Source organism: Momordica charantia (assembly GCF_013281855.1).
Source record: "Momordica charantia cultivar OHB3-1 chromosome 6 unlocalized genomic scaffold, Mcharantia_2.0 BLBB01000006.1, whole genome shotgun sequence".
Classification (NCBI taxonomy): domain Eukaryota; kingdom Viridiplantae; phylum Streptophyta; class Magnoliopsida; order Cucurbitales; family Cucurbitaceae; genus Momordica; species Momordica charantia.
This window is the reverse complement of record NW_028275164.1, coordinates 28,181,358-28,195,264: the sequence shown is the minus strand read 5'-3', so window position 1 is coordinate 28,195,264 and position 13,907 is coordinate 28,181,358. Positions and strand designations below refer to the sequence as shown.

At 31.6% G+C, this 13,907-nt stretch overlaps 2 protein-coding genes across 3 annotated transcripts; one reads left to right on the top strand and one right to left on the bottom strand.

The window, feature by feature from the left end:
• Positions 1–1,462: 1,462 nt before the first annotated feature.
• LOC111025925 (ethylene-responsive transcription factor-like protein At4g13040) lies at positions 1,463–5,672 on the bottom strand. Of its 2 annotated transcripts, none has more exons than XM_022303847.2 (7): positions 5,308–5,672; positions 3,985–4,110; positions 3,775–3,902; positions 3,410–3,497; positions 2,949–3,126; positions 2,278–2,399; positions 1,463–2,194 (listed from the first exon to the last, which is right to left on the bottom strand). In XM_022303847.2, exons 2-7 carry the CDS (start codon positions 4,025–4,027, stop codon positions 2,163–2,165), a joined length of 591 nt encoding a protein of 196 aa, XP_022159539.1. In that variant the 5' UTR covers positions 4,028–4,110; positions 5,308–5,672; the 3' UTR covers positions 1,463–2,162. The 2 variants fall into 2 exon arrangements, with proteins under 2 accessions (XP_022159539.1, XP_022159538.1); XM_022303846.2 differs by having other exon boundaries at positions 1,463–2,199; positions 5,308–5,669.
• A 3,094-nt stretch (positions 5,673–8,766) lies between these two features.
• On the top strand, positions 8,767–10,883 carry LOC111026038 (wound-induced basic protein). Its single transcript, XM_022304005.2, has 2 exons — positions 8,767–8,973; positions 10,550–10,883. Exons 1-2 carry the CDS (start codon positions 8,900–8,902, stop codon positions 10,620–10,622), a joined length of 147 nt encoding a protein of 48 aa, XP_022159697.1. The 5' UTR covers positions 8,767–8,899; the 3' UTR covers positions 10,623–10,883.
• Positions 10,884–13,907: the final 3,024 nt, after the last annotated feature.

The window sequence follows — 13,907 nt, the reverse complement described above, 5'->3', positions numbered from 1 at the left end:
CGTTCTTGACTTGTCCACGTGTCTAATGACATATTTGGGAGTAACGTTGGCATGACTAATCTCTTACGAATGCCAAAAGCACAACATGTTTGACAATGATTTTTAAGGGGGTGTTTGGTTCGTTGTTTTGTCATGGTTTGTTAAGTTTGGGTTTAGTTTGGTGTAGGAAATAAGTTTATTAAGTCTTTTGTTAAATCAGTATTTTGTATTTTGTTAAACTGCCTTTATTAAACTCGTGTTCGATTGGTTGAGTTTTAATTTTCTTTTTTAAAAAATAATTTATAAACTAATTATTTAATTAAAAGCATTTAAATTACATTTAAATTATTTGACATTATTTTAAATAAATCAATTTTCTCATGAAATTAAGAAATACTAAGGATATATAAAATATTTTTAATACATTTGTCCATCTAATTTTTTTTCCAATGATTAATTTAAATTAAATGTTCAATTATTTGTGAAAATACTTCAACATAAATTTTACCGTAGAGGTAATGTTATCAACAATTTATTTATTTTTCACTATTTACTATGTTAAGTAAATTTTATTACTTAATTATCATCAACATTACTATTAAATTTAATTCATTTTTATTTGACAATTACATTTTATTATAAAGTGAAAACCTTTTAAATAATACTTGTTTAAAACTATTAACTTATAAGTTAAAAAGAATATATAAAATTAAAATAAATAATTATACAAATTTATAGCATCTTTTACAAATGTGATGGTGATAACAAAAAATAAATAAAAATGGTAGAAACAAAATGAACAACTATATAAAATAGAGGAAAAAAAACAGCTGGAAATAGATACCAATAACAAAAAAAAATATTTATTGGATCACTTGAAAAAATACTAAAGAAAAATTGTCGATATATGAATTAATTATTTATTACATGTAATTTTAATTAAATTGATTTACTTATTTACAATTAAAATTATGATTAATTAATTTCTTCATTTATTTAATATATTTAATTTAAAAAAACTAATTCATTTTAGGAGAGAGAATAAAAACAGAATATACACGGTAGCAATTTTGGGAGGAATAGTATTTACTGTAGTAAAACTGTAAAACCTTACTCTCTGTTTTGAAAACGGGGAATCAAACAGCTCTGAATGGTTTTGAAAAAATGCAAAATTACTTCAAGTTATTCTCAGTTAAAAAATTAATACAATATTAGTTTTTAACATAGTTATTCATATTTGCGTTTCTTTTAATCATTCAAAATCACTGGAAAAAGTGCAAAGCAAATTTTTAAATAAATATATGGAGACCCATTTTTCTAAATGTGATGGTTAAAACTACTCATAAAATGATTCGTAAACCTCCTCTAAATTCTTGCACTATCACTCTCTCACTGTTATTGTTGGTGTCTTTCTTTTTTCTTTTCAAAGTATTATCATTAAAATTCAAATACAAATTTTCAACCTTATTTGATTAATATAATCTAAATGGAACAAGATTTTTTCTATTTTTTTTTTTTTTTTTGTTTTAGTTAGCAAATGTTCAATTGGGGATGGTAGGCAATGAGAGAGAATTTTAATGGCATTTGGTTTTACACTTTTATTCCTTTTAAGACATAGTAAAATGATTAGAAAAAAAGAAAAACAACAATGTCATATTATTGAGGGATTCAAGGGGACCTTCAAATAATAATTTAATAACAATGGAAACTTGAAATAAAGGCATAGCTATGAACATAAGATGGCTAATAGTGGTATCTTCTTCATCCATGGAAACAAGGTTCCTTGATCATGTGAAAAACATCACTGCAACAAGGGATGGCTGAACCTATGGGTTCCGAGCCTGGAAAATAGCTCGAGCCCCGTCGTAAGAAGCATCTTGCAGTAATGTCCAAATAAGAAGGCATGGAAAGAACCCTCCCGAGTCGATCGATCTTTTTATTGGCTCGAATTCTGAAGGATTTACCTAAAAATCACTAAAATGATGTACATCCAAAATTCCAGAGGAAAATCAAAACTGCAGATCTCCATCATACTTGAGGAAGAGATAAGGAAACTAAACTTTTTCTTCTTGAATTCTAATCTTCAAGAGGTAGAGGCTTCTGGTTTCATATCTTCTAGAGTTGAGAGGTTACTGAACTTGCCATGTCTTTTGTCCGAGTCATGATTTCCCGACGAAGGAAGCTTAGACTTGTTTGATTCTGGGCTGAGCCTCTTCTGTTCTGAAGAGCATGATGATGAATAACCAAGATGATCTAATATTCCGAACGTTGTCCAAATTCAAGAGAGGAAAAACTTACTTCTATTAGTAATGACGTGGCGAGTGACTGCTAAAAATTGGTCCCAATTTAACTTTCTCAGTTCTTGCTTCTCCTCCTCTGGGAGCTCAAAGTTTGGTTTCCTTCCACACATGAAAGCAGCTCTAGAAATGCAAAAGAACTATCGTCAGCTCATTGCTTTTTAGAAATGGTCATGTTAGTACACAGAGCTCAATATTATAAATAGCACTATCTTAAATAATAGTCACCACCCACTACTGTTTTATCATTCTGCCTATCTCTGCTAAAGGATTAACATTATGTCAGTTTAAAAGTCTAATAAGTCTGTGAAATCCTTTCGTCTAATTCTACTTGGTATGTCTAGTTTTATCTCCAAGGTTCTAGATTTGAACGGTGGTGCTATTAATTCCCCCGCTCCTTGAAGCCTCCCGAGCTAGCCTTGGGGCGCGCTGGTCTCGCGGGTGGGTTGAGAAAAGAAGCACAAAGTTGACCTACTTCCCAGCTCTATCACCTATGCCTTGGTGCACCATAAACATACCAACGAATCACTACTAACTTTGATGGCAAAAGCTACTTAAAAACTCAAGGACACAGTTGTACAGTGTATACTACTTGGGCAATTCAAGTTGTCATATGTACAAAATGGCATATTCATCAATCAATTAAAACATTATATTGCTTCAAAACTTTACCTGTCATACAAATGAGCAGCTTCTTCTTGTGATCCTACAGTTCCCAAGTGTATTTGTTTCTTGTCAACCTTTATTGCAGCTTGCCATTTCATGTTCTTGAAATAGACCCCTCTCATTAAGAAAGGTTCATCTGGAAAACGCTTTCTCCAGTGTCTCTTTCTGCACTGTACGGGCGGGTCTACATGTACAATAGCATGCAGATTGAGTCATTAAATCACATTATCATATTATGTCTAGACTCTAAATATAGACTAAAATACTCATCTCTAGCCAAATATCATAATAAATTGGGAAAATCCCTCTAATTGGTTAAAAACACTTTTTTTTTACCATTTCAAAGTCATGCTAAACTCACTCTAAAGCCCCAAATAATTTGGTATCCAAAATCATAAAACAAGAACATAAAAACAATACCATGCAAATTCTTATATATGCAAGGATGATTTGAAAACCAAACAAACCTGCAATTGACTCCTCATTTTTCTCTTTTGATGTATCCAAAACAGTTACCCTTGATGAAGATTCAGGCTCTGTATTTGCAATGGGATTCTGAAAAAATGCAATATTATCTAGATAAGTATACAGCCTAAATGTCCTTGTTATGTACTAAACATAGTTATTGTGATGAAAAAGAAAATAAATGAAGGTTCATGGGCAATTTTACAGATAGTCTTGCCTCAGAAAAACATGTAAAATATAAAACTTACAGCAAATCAAGCCACGAAACAGAGAAAGAAATAAGGTCTTGAAGCAGCTAGTTCTTTCGTTAACAACATGATTTTCATTGTGTAGTAATTGAAGAATAAAAAATCTCAATTGTACTGACCTCCTTTATCTTGTTAATGTCGTCTGAACAGATCGGATGCACGCTAACAAAGTTTGTACAATGTATGGGATTTTCGGTAGTCAAATTTTCAGAAAACTTGTGAACTGGAGCAAGAAATGAGCCTTTCCCTACAAATCCCACACCTTGATTATCAACCAATTCAAGAGGAGGCATTTTCTCAATACAGGAGCTTTAAAAAGTAATGTTTACCAGAGCAAAATCCCAGGAGTTTACGCCTTCTTAAGCTCACCATGATTATAGCTTCAATCTTCTTATCAGAGGAATGGAAATGGAATTGTTTGGTTCGATCTTCTTCTCAGTGGTATTACCTCACATCTAGAGCAGACAAGAAGAACAAGCTTAATTAGTTTCTATGAGAAGAAGAAAAGACATCTCCAAAACACTGGACAAAATTTCTTAAATGTCATGAAACGGATTGATAAGGCTAAAAGAACAGAACCGATTATGGGAAGATTGCATCGAGTTATCATGTTGACAAAGAATGTAAATTTCCAAGGACCACCAATAAGGATGACGTATTTTCACGTCGATTCATGCATTCAAGAGAACTCAAACCAAATACATGAATATAAAACGAGTTCGTGTTTTCAAATACTGAACAAAGAAGATGACATGATGATGAAGTCTATTCTTCTTTTGTAGCCAATGTCAGGAAACAGAAACTTGCTACACTAAGAAATAGAAGATCTGTGAAGCAAGCTAAATGAAGTCCATATGCTCCACATAAGGTACTACTGGAAAATGAGTATCATACTGTGAGCCAATAATTGCCCATTTAAATTATCACAGAAGTAATAAAGGGTAGTAAAAGCCAAAGCGAGCGTAACTCAGCAGTAATTGGCATATACCTCCAACCGAGAGGTTGTGAGTTCGAATCTCCTCCCCAACATGTTGTACTAAAAATAAAAATAAAAAAATAAAGTGTAGTACAAGCTAACAGTTAATAGCCAAAGTGCAACCTAAAATTGAGCACAAAAAATAAACTCAGCCCGACTATTTTACACACTTCCCATAGAACTCGAGCGACCTGAACATAACTCAACTAGTTAATGCATCACAAACCTTCCTTAAACGTCATAAGTTCGAATTCCTCGAGAAAATTCTAAGTCTCCCAAGTCAACTTTAACGACCAAACCTTCTTCTCCTTCCATTCATATCCAAAACTCCAATCCTAAATCTAAGGAACCAGACACAAAAACCAAACGATTTGGGTGGTGGGTGTTCTCAAACTCTTCCTTCCCGCCACAAGTCAACCCCACCCACCAACAATTCAGATACCCAATTACTAAAAACGCAACACAATGAACTCAAAACGCCAATTTAAACAAACCCAATAAAAGAACAAACGCCAACCCAGAAAGCCAAATACAGAACAAACTACTCATCAGCATTCGGGTCCGGCCGTCAACGCCGAATGCCGATGACCGGAGACCGAGAAAACCGATCAAACGCAGACCATTCTACAGCGGAAATAAAGCCACACAGTGGAGAAGGGAGAGGCGGCGTTGGTACCTGAGGAGGCGGCGGCTGTGGGAAGCGCACGGCGGAGAAAAGCGATTCGAAACAAAAGGGGATTGAGATTAGGAAGAGGAAGAGAAGGGAAGGTGGCGAACATTAGAAATAAAACGATTTATGAGCATCCTGAACTCATGCACAATCTACTTCTACCACCACCACCTTTTTGTTTCCTTGGAAATTGAAATTCCCCTGTTTTTGTAAAATTGTTGTTTGGAGTCTGAGGGGAAGGTGATGAACAGTGGTGGTCTAAAATGGATACAAACACTACAAAGAGAGAGAGAACGTAGTTTCAATGCGCTTCACTGAAAGAAATTTCAACCACAGTCCATGTGCTGGAAATTTTCCAACATTTACGTATTTCGAGGTTTCTTTTTTCTTTTTCTAAATACAATAAATATATGGACGGAGAATTGAACCATAGATGTCAATTTATCCAATCGATTGTGTCAAGATTTTAAATAGAAATGAGGATGAAAAATATTGAGGTTTAGGAATTTGATGGAAACATAAATGAGTGGAAAAATATTTTACACGCACGTTTTTTATTTTTGATTTTTAAGTTTTTATAACGAATTCAATTTGATGTTTTTTGTTTTCAAAAACCATTTTAAAATTCTACGTAAATTTCAAAAACAATAAAAAAATAGTTTTAAAAACAAGCTGTTGTTTTTCAAAATCTGATTTTTTCTGAACTTTTTTCTTTCTAATATTTATCTCTAAAAAATATATTTCATTCTAAAATTTTTTATTTCTAAAATTTCTCCCTACAAATGGTATCTCCCTCTAAAATTTTCCTATTTTGAATAATTGTTATTATTTGTCTCTCTCCAAATTTTTATGTATTTTTGTTTGTTTTCTAACAGACCAGTTTCATTCCTCCATCTAAAAATTTAATATTTTTCCAAACTTTTCTGTCTCTAATATTTCATCCTTTATAACTTTTCTTTCTCTCCGTAATCTGTGTTTTCCTCTCAAAATTATATTTTATTTTCTCCATTTTTTTAATAAGTTACTTTATAGAGTTAAGATGTGAAATTTGTCAATCTACCCAAATTAACTCCAAAAGAATCAACAAAATATGTCCAATGTGGTTAAGATTTTGTGACGTGGGACGTTTGAAAGATGGTGAACAAATAACTAAATTAAAAAATTCAGAAAGAAAATAAAAAACAATATTCGAATTATATTTCAAAAACATTTTAATCAAATAAAATTAATTATTGACCCGTTCTAATATGGCTAGCAAGTCAAACCAACGAGGTCTTGAATTTCAGTTACGAACAAAACTATAAATATGCATGAGGAAAATTTTTTATATTATTTGTTTTAGTTGACTTATTCCGTCGATATAAAGGGCGTTTTCGTAAATTGCACTGAGTCGGACATATTGGGGATTAAAAGAAATGGGGAAGGGTAGTTGAGGAAAGTAAGATAACTGGGTGGATAGGCAGCTAGAGGCACCGATTGGACAGTCGGCACCCAACGATTCGCAATCTGAAATCTAATGTTCGTTTTGGTCCGTGTACCATTTTGTAAAATTATTCTAATCTCTTCATTTTAATTTTTTATCTTATTTTTTTCGATTGTAATTCTAACATACTATTATATTCAATAGATTTTTTGAAAGGTAATCAGAACTTTATATTAGATGATATTCGTTTGAGTACAATAAATTGGAATATAGGAGCATGAACCTCTAACCTCAAGAGAATGAGTAACCGTCATTTATCGTTGAGCTACATAAAAATTTTACAACTATGGATCGAAATAATCACCTTTTAAGAAAAAAAATGAAATGATCATCTCTTTAAAAGTACATGACTAAAAAATAATATTTTGAAAGATCATAAACTAAAATAAACTATGGTTGAAAGTACATTGACCAATCAATTTACATGTTGCATGAACTTGAAAGTACATGGACAAAAATTTATAGGTTCGACCCAGATGAATCAAAGACATAAGAACTATACTAGTTTTTTAAATTTTTTTCCCCTTTAATCATGGATCAAACCTTCGATTTTAAAGAAGATAATAGGGATGGTTGACACTCCTCGTCAATATTTGAGATTTCGTCGAGATAAATTAAATTATAAATATAATGGTATATAATATTTGAACTTTGAAAAACTTTAATTATATCTTCGTGCTTCCAATCATGATTCTAATAAATGTATACATATTAATCGTTTAAAATAAAATTTTACTATTAAGAACGATTTGACTAAGGAGATATAATTTGGTATTAGGTGGCACAAGAGAGTAAGATAATCCTTTCCCAAAAAAAAAAAAAGGAGAGAGTAAGATAATCCGATAAAATAATGGTGGATTAGCATTAGAAAAGGGAGAAAAAAAAAAGATAAAACCTAAATATTATAGATTAAAAAATACAAATTTTTGAGAGATGGTATGTAATAGGTTATTCGACCCGAGAAAGTATTTAATACTCAATGAACTTTCAATTTTATATCTATACTATAACTTTCAATTTCGTATTTGATAGATCCTAAATATTAATGGTGTTTAATAAATCTTTAAATTTTCAATTTGGTATTTGACAGGTCTTTCACATATTAGACATCTTTAAAAATTTATCATGATATTAAACACAAATTTCAAATGTCTATTAGATACAAAATTCATAATAAATCCGTGAATTATGATATTAGCCCCTTAGTCCGAAAATAAAAAATTCAAAACCTATTTAATACTATTAAACTATGGAGATGTACTAGATGCAAAATTTAGAGATTTATTAATTAGACATCCTTCAAAATAGAATACATACCAATTAAATTGTAATAGTGTTTTTTTTAGTACAATAAGAGTGGAAGATTCGAACTCGTGACTTATTGATTATAAAAATATGTCAATTGCGACTGAACTAAACTTATAACTATTTCTCTGAGGTATAATATAAAAAAGTTTTAATTATACATTAGAGAAATAGTTTTAAAATACATTTGGTCCTTACACTTTTGTAGAAGTAACAAACTAGTTCATGAAATTTAGTTTGGTAACAATGTAGTCATTATATTTTTAAACTGATACCAATTTAAGGTTTAGTCATTAAACTTTAAAAGGTAACGATTTAGTCACTGTATTTCAAAAATTTTAATAATTTAATTTATATCGTAAATTTTTTTAATAAAATATAAATGTATAAGACCTAGTATTTATAATTTATAAAATACATTTAATCCTTTACTACTTTATCGATTTATAAATATTAAAAAATCATTTTTTATGATAGAGATTAAATTATTACCGACTTTAAATTACCAAAACTAAATTGTAACATAAATCCTTAACAATTTGAGAATACAAAATTAAAACGGTGCAAAATATAGTTTATCTTTATATGTCGTTACTTCGTACAAAATGTGTTTTTTAATAGAGGAAATAGAGAAAAAATAATAATAATAATAACCGAGGCTGCGTTTAAGTTTTGGCGGACTGTATTTCTCGTATCGCCGATATTTATATAATAGGCCAGCGTCAGACACAGAGTAGGGTTTTTGCTCGGAAATCGGAGTATTGTTGCTGCTGCTGCCGTCGCCGTCGCCGTCGCCGCCAATCGGTCACGATGATCTACGACGTCAACTCTCCTCTGTTCCGCTCTTTCCTCAGCCAGAAGGGAGGAGGAGACTCCGATAAAAGGTATGCTCTCGCTTTCACCATGTTTCATTGGTTACACTATAGAAACTCATTTGTTGGATTTAGGGCAATGCGGTTCATTAAATTCATCTTCTCTCTTAGTTCTGAACGTGTATTGTATTTGTTTGATTTTGGATTCTGTATCGTGTTCGTTCTCGGTTTGTTCATTTTTTCTGCTTTCGTCCTGGCCAAGGGTAAAGTTCCGAGAATAGTTGATGCCTTAATTTGACTGCACTTTTTTTTTTCTTTGAAGTGAGTGAATGGAACTATAGAGTATAGACCTTAGTAGCTTAGGTTGTTGAGGGGATGTCGAAATTGGTTTGAGTTATTCTTGAAAGTAGAATCATTTTGATCAGATATCAATTCTACTACAATTAACAAAGTACGCATGCTCTTGGAATTGTTATGAATTCGGGGGGTCGGTTTTATCTGGTCATTTAATTCCTGTATCCGATCTCTGTGTTAGTTTTAATGTTTTATGATCAATTTTTGGTCTCGAATCTTCTAAGTTCTCTGTAGTCCGAGCGTACTTGTTTACAGAATAAAAGCATGAAGCAAATTTTAGATTCCATTTCGAAGCTTCATGAATATTTTTATTGATATTAACGATCAAACTGGAGTTTGACAACCGAATTGTATCTTTTTATTTTGATAGTTTCTCAGCGTAGTTCAATTACTGGCGCTTTAGATTCTTCTAGACTTTTGATTTTCTGAGATGAATTCAGTATAACGACAGCTGATGTGCAATTTCTTTTTAAACCTTCATGTGCAATCACGTTCTTTAAAATTCTCAAGTCCAAATTAAACTTTCTTCTGGAATCTTTAGCTTGAAAGGAACAGCGGGACATCTAACAACAATAGAAAGCCTTTTTAACAGTTTTCTAGAATCAACTTAGTGGTTGCCTTTTTTTGGTGTATGTGTTACACTCCTTTTAGTGATTATAGTCTTGACAATCTTTTTGCTAATCTGAAGAATTTTTTTATAATCTTTTTGGCTAGGAGTTCGGATTTTCTCTCGATTTGGTTATATTTCATACCATCAATGAAATATCTACTTCCTATAAAAATAGAATGCACATTTTGATGCTTCAAGACAACTCTGACTTAGGGCTTACTGTTGATTCTCCATGACATTATTACCCTGGTTTAGATTTTTTTTTTTTTTGAGATGATTGGTTTATAATATTTGATCAACTGTAGCAATTATCTCATTAGACGAAACCTAAAGGTCCGGCATATTTACCTTACGTGCTTTAAGTTTAAGCAATGACAGTACCCTTCGTCCTTTTTGAATCCTCTCTCATTATTTAGCTTCCAGCATATGCTTAATTATTGTCGCTAATAATAAATCAGCAGGTAAAAGTGGATGCAATTTTATTCTTGTTGAATGCTTGTCTTTACTGTTCGAATTATGCAACAGTATGGATCTACTTTTCCAAATATGTAATCCGGAACTAATAATAGCAGAATATATTGTGTATTTTGCAATGTATTTTCTCGTTTTGTAATAAATGCAGTGTCATATTGTAGATGAGCATTTGTAGTCTAATCATGCTGTTGTTTGTGGTGTTTGCTTCAGAAAAATTGAGGAACAGAAGCCCAAAGAGCAGAAATTCAAGGCGAACGAGAACAAGCCGGTCATGACAGAGTAATAACTACATGAATATGTAGGGGTTCCAGATCATATTGCAGTCAGAGTTCGAATTGCTTTAGTAGAACAAGTTTGCATCTTCCTTGTATGATTTTATTGAACATTCTGCCATTGAAGCCTTTGAGCTTGCTTGCAATGGGCAAGTTTATTTCTAAGTTCGCATTGAGTCAGCCTGCCCGGCAAAGAGTAACAATTCTGAATCTTTGTTATTGAAGCCAGAAGGCATGATATAATGCAGCACCTCTTTCCTTTTCTATGATTTTATCTGTTGGCCAAAACCTTTTATCAATTTATGAGTGTTCTTATTACTGGAAAATGCTTTGATAGTACGGTTGATGGATGATGAAGCAAAGTTTTTAATGTCTTTAATGATTATTCATGGGGTCGGTGGATGACTAGAGAAAGAATGATAATTGGGGGATTCAATCCTTTCCTTTCCTTTTTTTTCCTTTCCTTTCCTTTCCTTTTTGACTGTTGATTGAACACAGGACAAGCAGGAACATAATTGTGTAACATTCGCATTGGACAAATAATGCAAATGGAGGAGAATCCTTCTTTCTTGGGTGATGGGAACACATTTCAACATTGTCAACCATGAGGGGCCCAACCTTGGCAAAGCATCCGAAGCACCATTATTGCAGGACACAAGCATCGTAAGTAACAATATTTAATTGCAGAGAAACTTCCCCTCGTGACTTTAGAACTTTACTTTTCTTGTCTGTATTTCTCTTATTGAATTAAATAGTTGTGTCTACATATAAAGGGGATAGAAAAGCATCCATTAGGAGGGGTAAAAGCAGAAATCCTCTTCAATTTGTAGAACTTTTCTTTTACCTCTTTGGCTCTTTTCCCATTCATGGAAGGCTGAAATGGGCTACAAGGACATGCCGCTGATGCAAAGATGCACACTCGAGTAGCCATAATCAGTAGCTGTATGATCATGATGTTCCTTTTATAGACCTCAAAAGTCCTATTCCCACAATCCATCCTTATTTCCTTTAGGATTTGCTTTAGGCTGTTAATTATAGTGGATAAACCCAATAATAAGAACTTAGATTTAGTGTTTAGGTCGGAGGAATGTTCTTGGATTGAGTCCATGCGTGGAGATTTGAACTTCTGATTTCAATTAGAGGACTACACACCTTTACTGTCGAGCTACGCTCATGTTAGCAATTTTGTTAGATGCAGTTTGTCGACCCGGAAGTATGTGCAAATTTATTAAGATTCCATGGCCGTAATTTTTTTTTTTAAACCAAGTTTGACATTCAGGTTAAAAAATGAGAGATTTATTCTCTTTTTTATCTTGTTTCTGCCACTTTTGTCTAATTTAGATAAGTTGCTCTTCTGTGGACAGTTCCTAACCAGGGCTGATGTCCACAAACGTGCCCCATTTTTGCCTTTGCAAGTCAGACCTTTTCTCTCTTTCTGTTCCTTTCGTCGTTTTTTTTCCTCAAAGGTCTTTTTTTTTTTCTTTTTCTTTTTTCTACCCTTTCTAAAATCCAAATCGACTTGTGAACAACTTCAAATCTAAATTCAATCAATCTAAATGTTGCTCATTCAGTTGTCATTCAGTAATATCAAGATCAATCAAAATTATAAAGTTGGAAGCCAACATACATAATGGTTAAGGCATATATATTCACCAAAAAAGGCGATGGATTCAAATTCTCATTTCCACATGTTATATTGAAAAAAGCTGTGAAGTTGTAAACTCGTCTAAATAGCAATTTCTGCTTCATTTGCATCAATGGAATAGGGTTAATTTCCTGAAAAAAAAGGGAATAGGGTTAGAGCTCCAAGAATTTTTTATTTGAGTTCAACGGTGGTAGCATTCAACAATCAATTTTTGGGATGGTAATAAGTTTTTCTTTATCTATTAAGTTAGGTTCAGATTAACTATTTCAAGAATTACGTTTCTTATATTGGTTCATAATTTTTGCTAAATTGATCTTTATGCTTTTTTTTCCTCCTCCGAGAGGACTCAAATGGAATAATATTAATATATATTGTAATGAAATTGTGATTAAATATGGGTTGTTAGAAGCTAAAAATAAATTTCATGTTTCAATTAGCTAATATGTAATGATGAAAAGGCTAAAAGTGTAGGGTTGGTGGTTATGGCAAGTGCTATAAAGTTAATTCAACAAACAAAGGTTAAAATTACTACTAATTGAATATGTTAATTTTACTTTTTGCATTAAAGTTGGAAGACATATCTTATCAACTTTAAAAGGGAGAGAACAAATATGGCATGATATTTGTTGCTATATGCTAAATATTTGGGTATGGGATTTGAATAATCATAGCTTCTACTTCTACTATGAACTAAATTCTTCTTAATTTAAAAGTTTACAATCATGGCACAATTTCAGCCGTATATTATGAAATAAAGTGTAGAAATTTAAGTCTATAGATTTATTTTTCAATATGTTTATATTTATATTTATAACCATGGTAAGAAGTGAGCTCATTCTTATAGGTACAATTTTATGTCCGAGTTTTTTCCTTTTTTTTTTTTTTGAATCTATATTAAAACTCACACCTTCAATCCAATAAGAAATAGTATTAGAAAGTACGTAAAACACTATTATTGATGTGAAGTCTATTCTATTATATCATTTTCACATAATAACGTTACTTTCTACTTAATCACCATGAATGACATCAAAAATCACCCAAAACAAAAAAAGGACAGGAAAAGAAAAACGAACATCTTATATCTTCCCTACCAATCTATATAAGTTAGCATATTTAGGTTTGATAATGTTTATCTTTCTTGTTTCTAGTTTCTTCTTTTTTAATCAAGAAAAAATAATTGTGTTTGATTTGATTTGATTTTTTTTTCTGTCTTGTTCTTACTCCTTTATTGCAAAGAGAAACATGGTAACAATTTCCCATTTCTTGTTATCTAAAAATTTTAAATTAAAAATGTAAAAGCTTTTTAGGAAAATTAAAATTTCAAGCTTCAAATGAAAAATTTAAATATTTATATTATATTTATAATGAGAAGCCAACATTAATAAAATAATGTTTTTAACTATCATTTGAAAAGAATCTGAAACATGAAAAAGAAATGATTTTGTTCCTTCCAAAAATTTTACACAATTTTGAAAACGTTTCTTAGGAATGAAAAACAAGAAATAAAGCGGATGGTAATGTTACTCAAAATTGAAATAATAAACAAAACATAAACGTTAACAAATAGACTTTTAACTTCCACACATTTATTTTTCATCGAGTAAAATTAGTCAATTTTTTGTTAGTACAACACATGGGGTGATGATCC

Coding starts and splice junctions, on each gene's coding strand:
- LOC111025925 (XM_022303846.2), bottom strand. CDS start 4,027: ATGGTGAGCTTAAGAAGGCGTAAACTCCTGGGATTTTGCTCTG. Junction 3,498..3,774: donor ACATTAACAAGATAAAGGAG/GTCAGTACAATT, acceptor GCATTTTTTCAG/AATCCCATTGCAAATACAGA. Junction 2,200..2,277: donor CCACGTCATTACTAATAGAA/GTAAGTTTTTCC, acceptor CATGCTCTTCAG/AACAGAAGAGGCTCAGCCCA.
- LOC111026038 (XM_022304005.2), top strand. CDS start 8,900: ATGATCTACGACGTCAACTCTCCTCTGTTCCGCTCTTTCCTCAGCCAG. Junction 8,974..10,549: donor GGAGGAGACTCCGATAAAAG/GTATGCTCTCGC, acceptor TGTTTGCTTCAG/AAAAATTGAGGAACAGAAGC.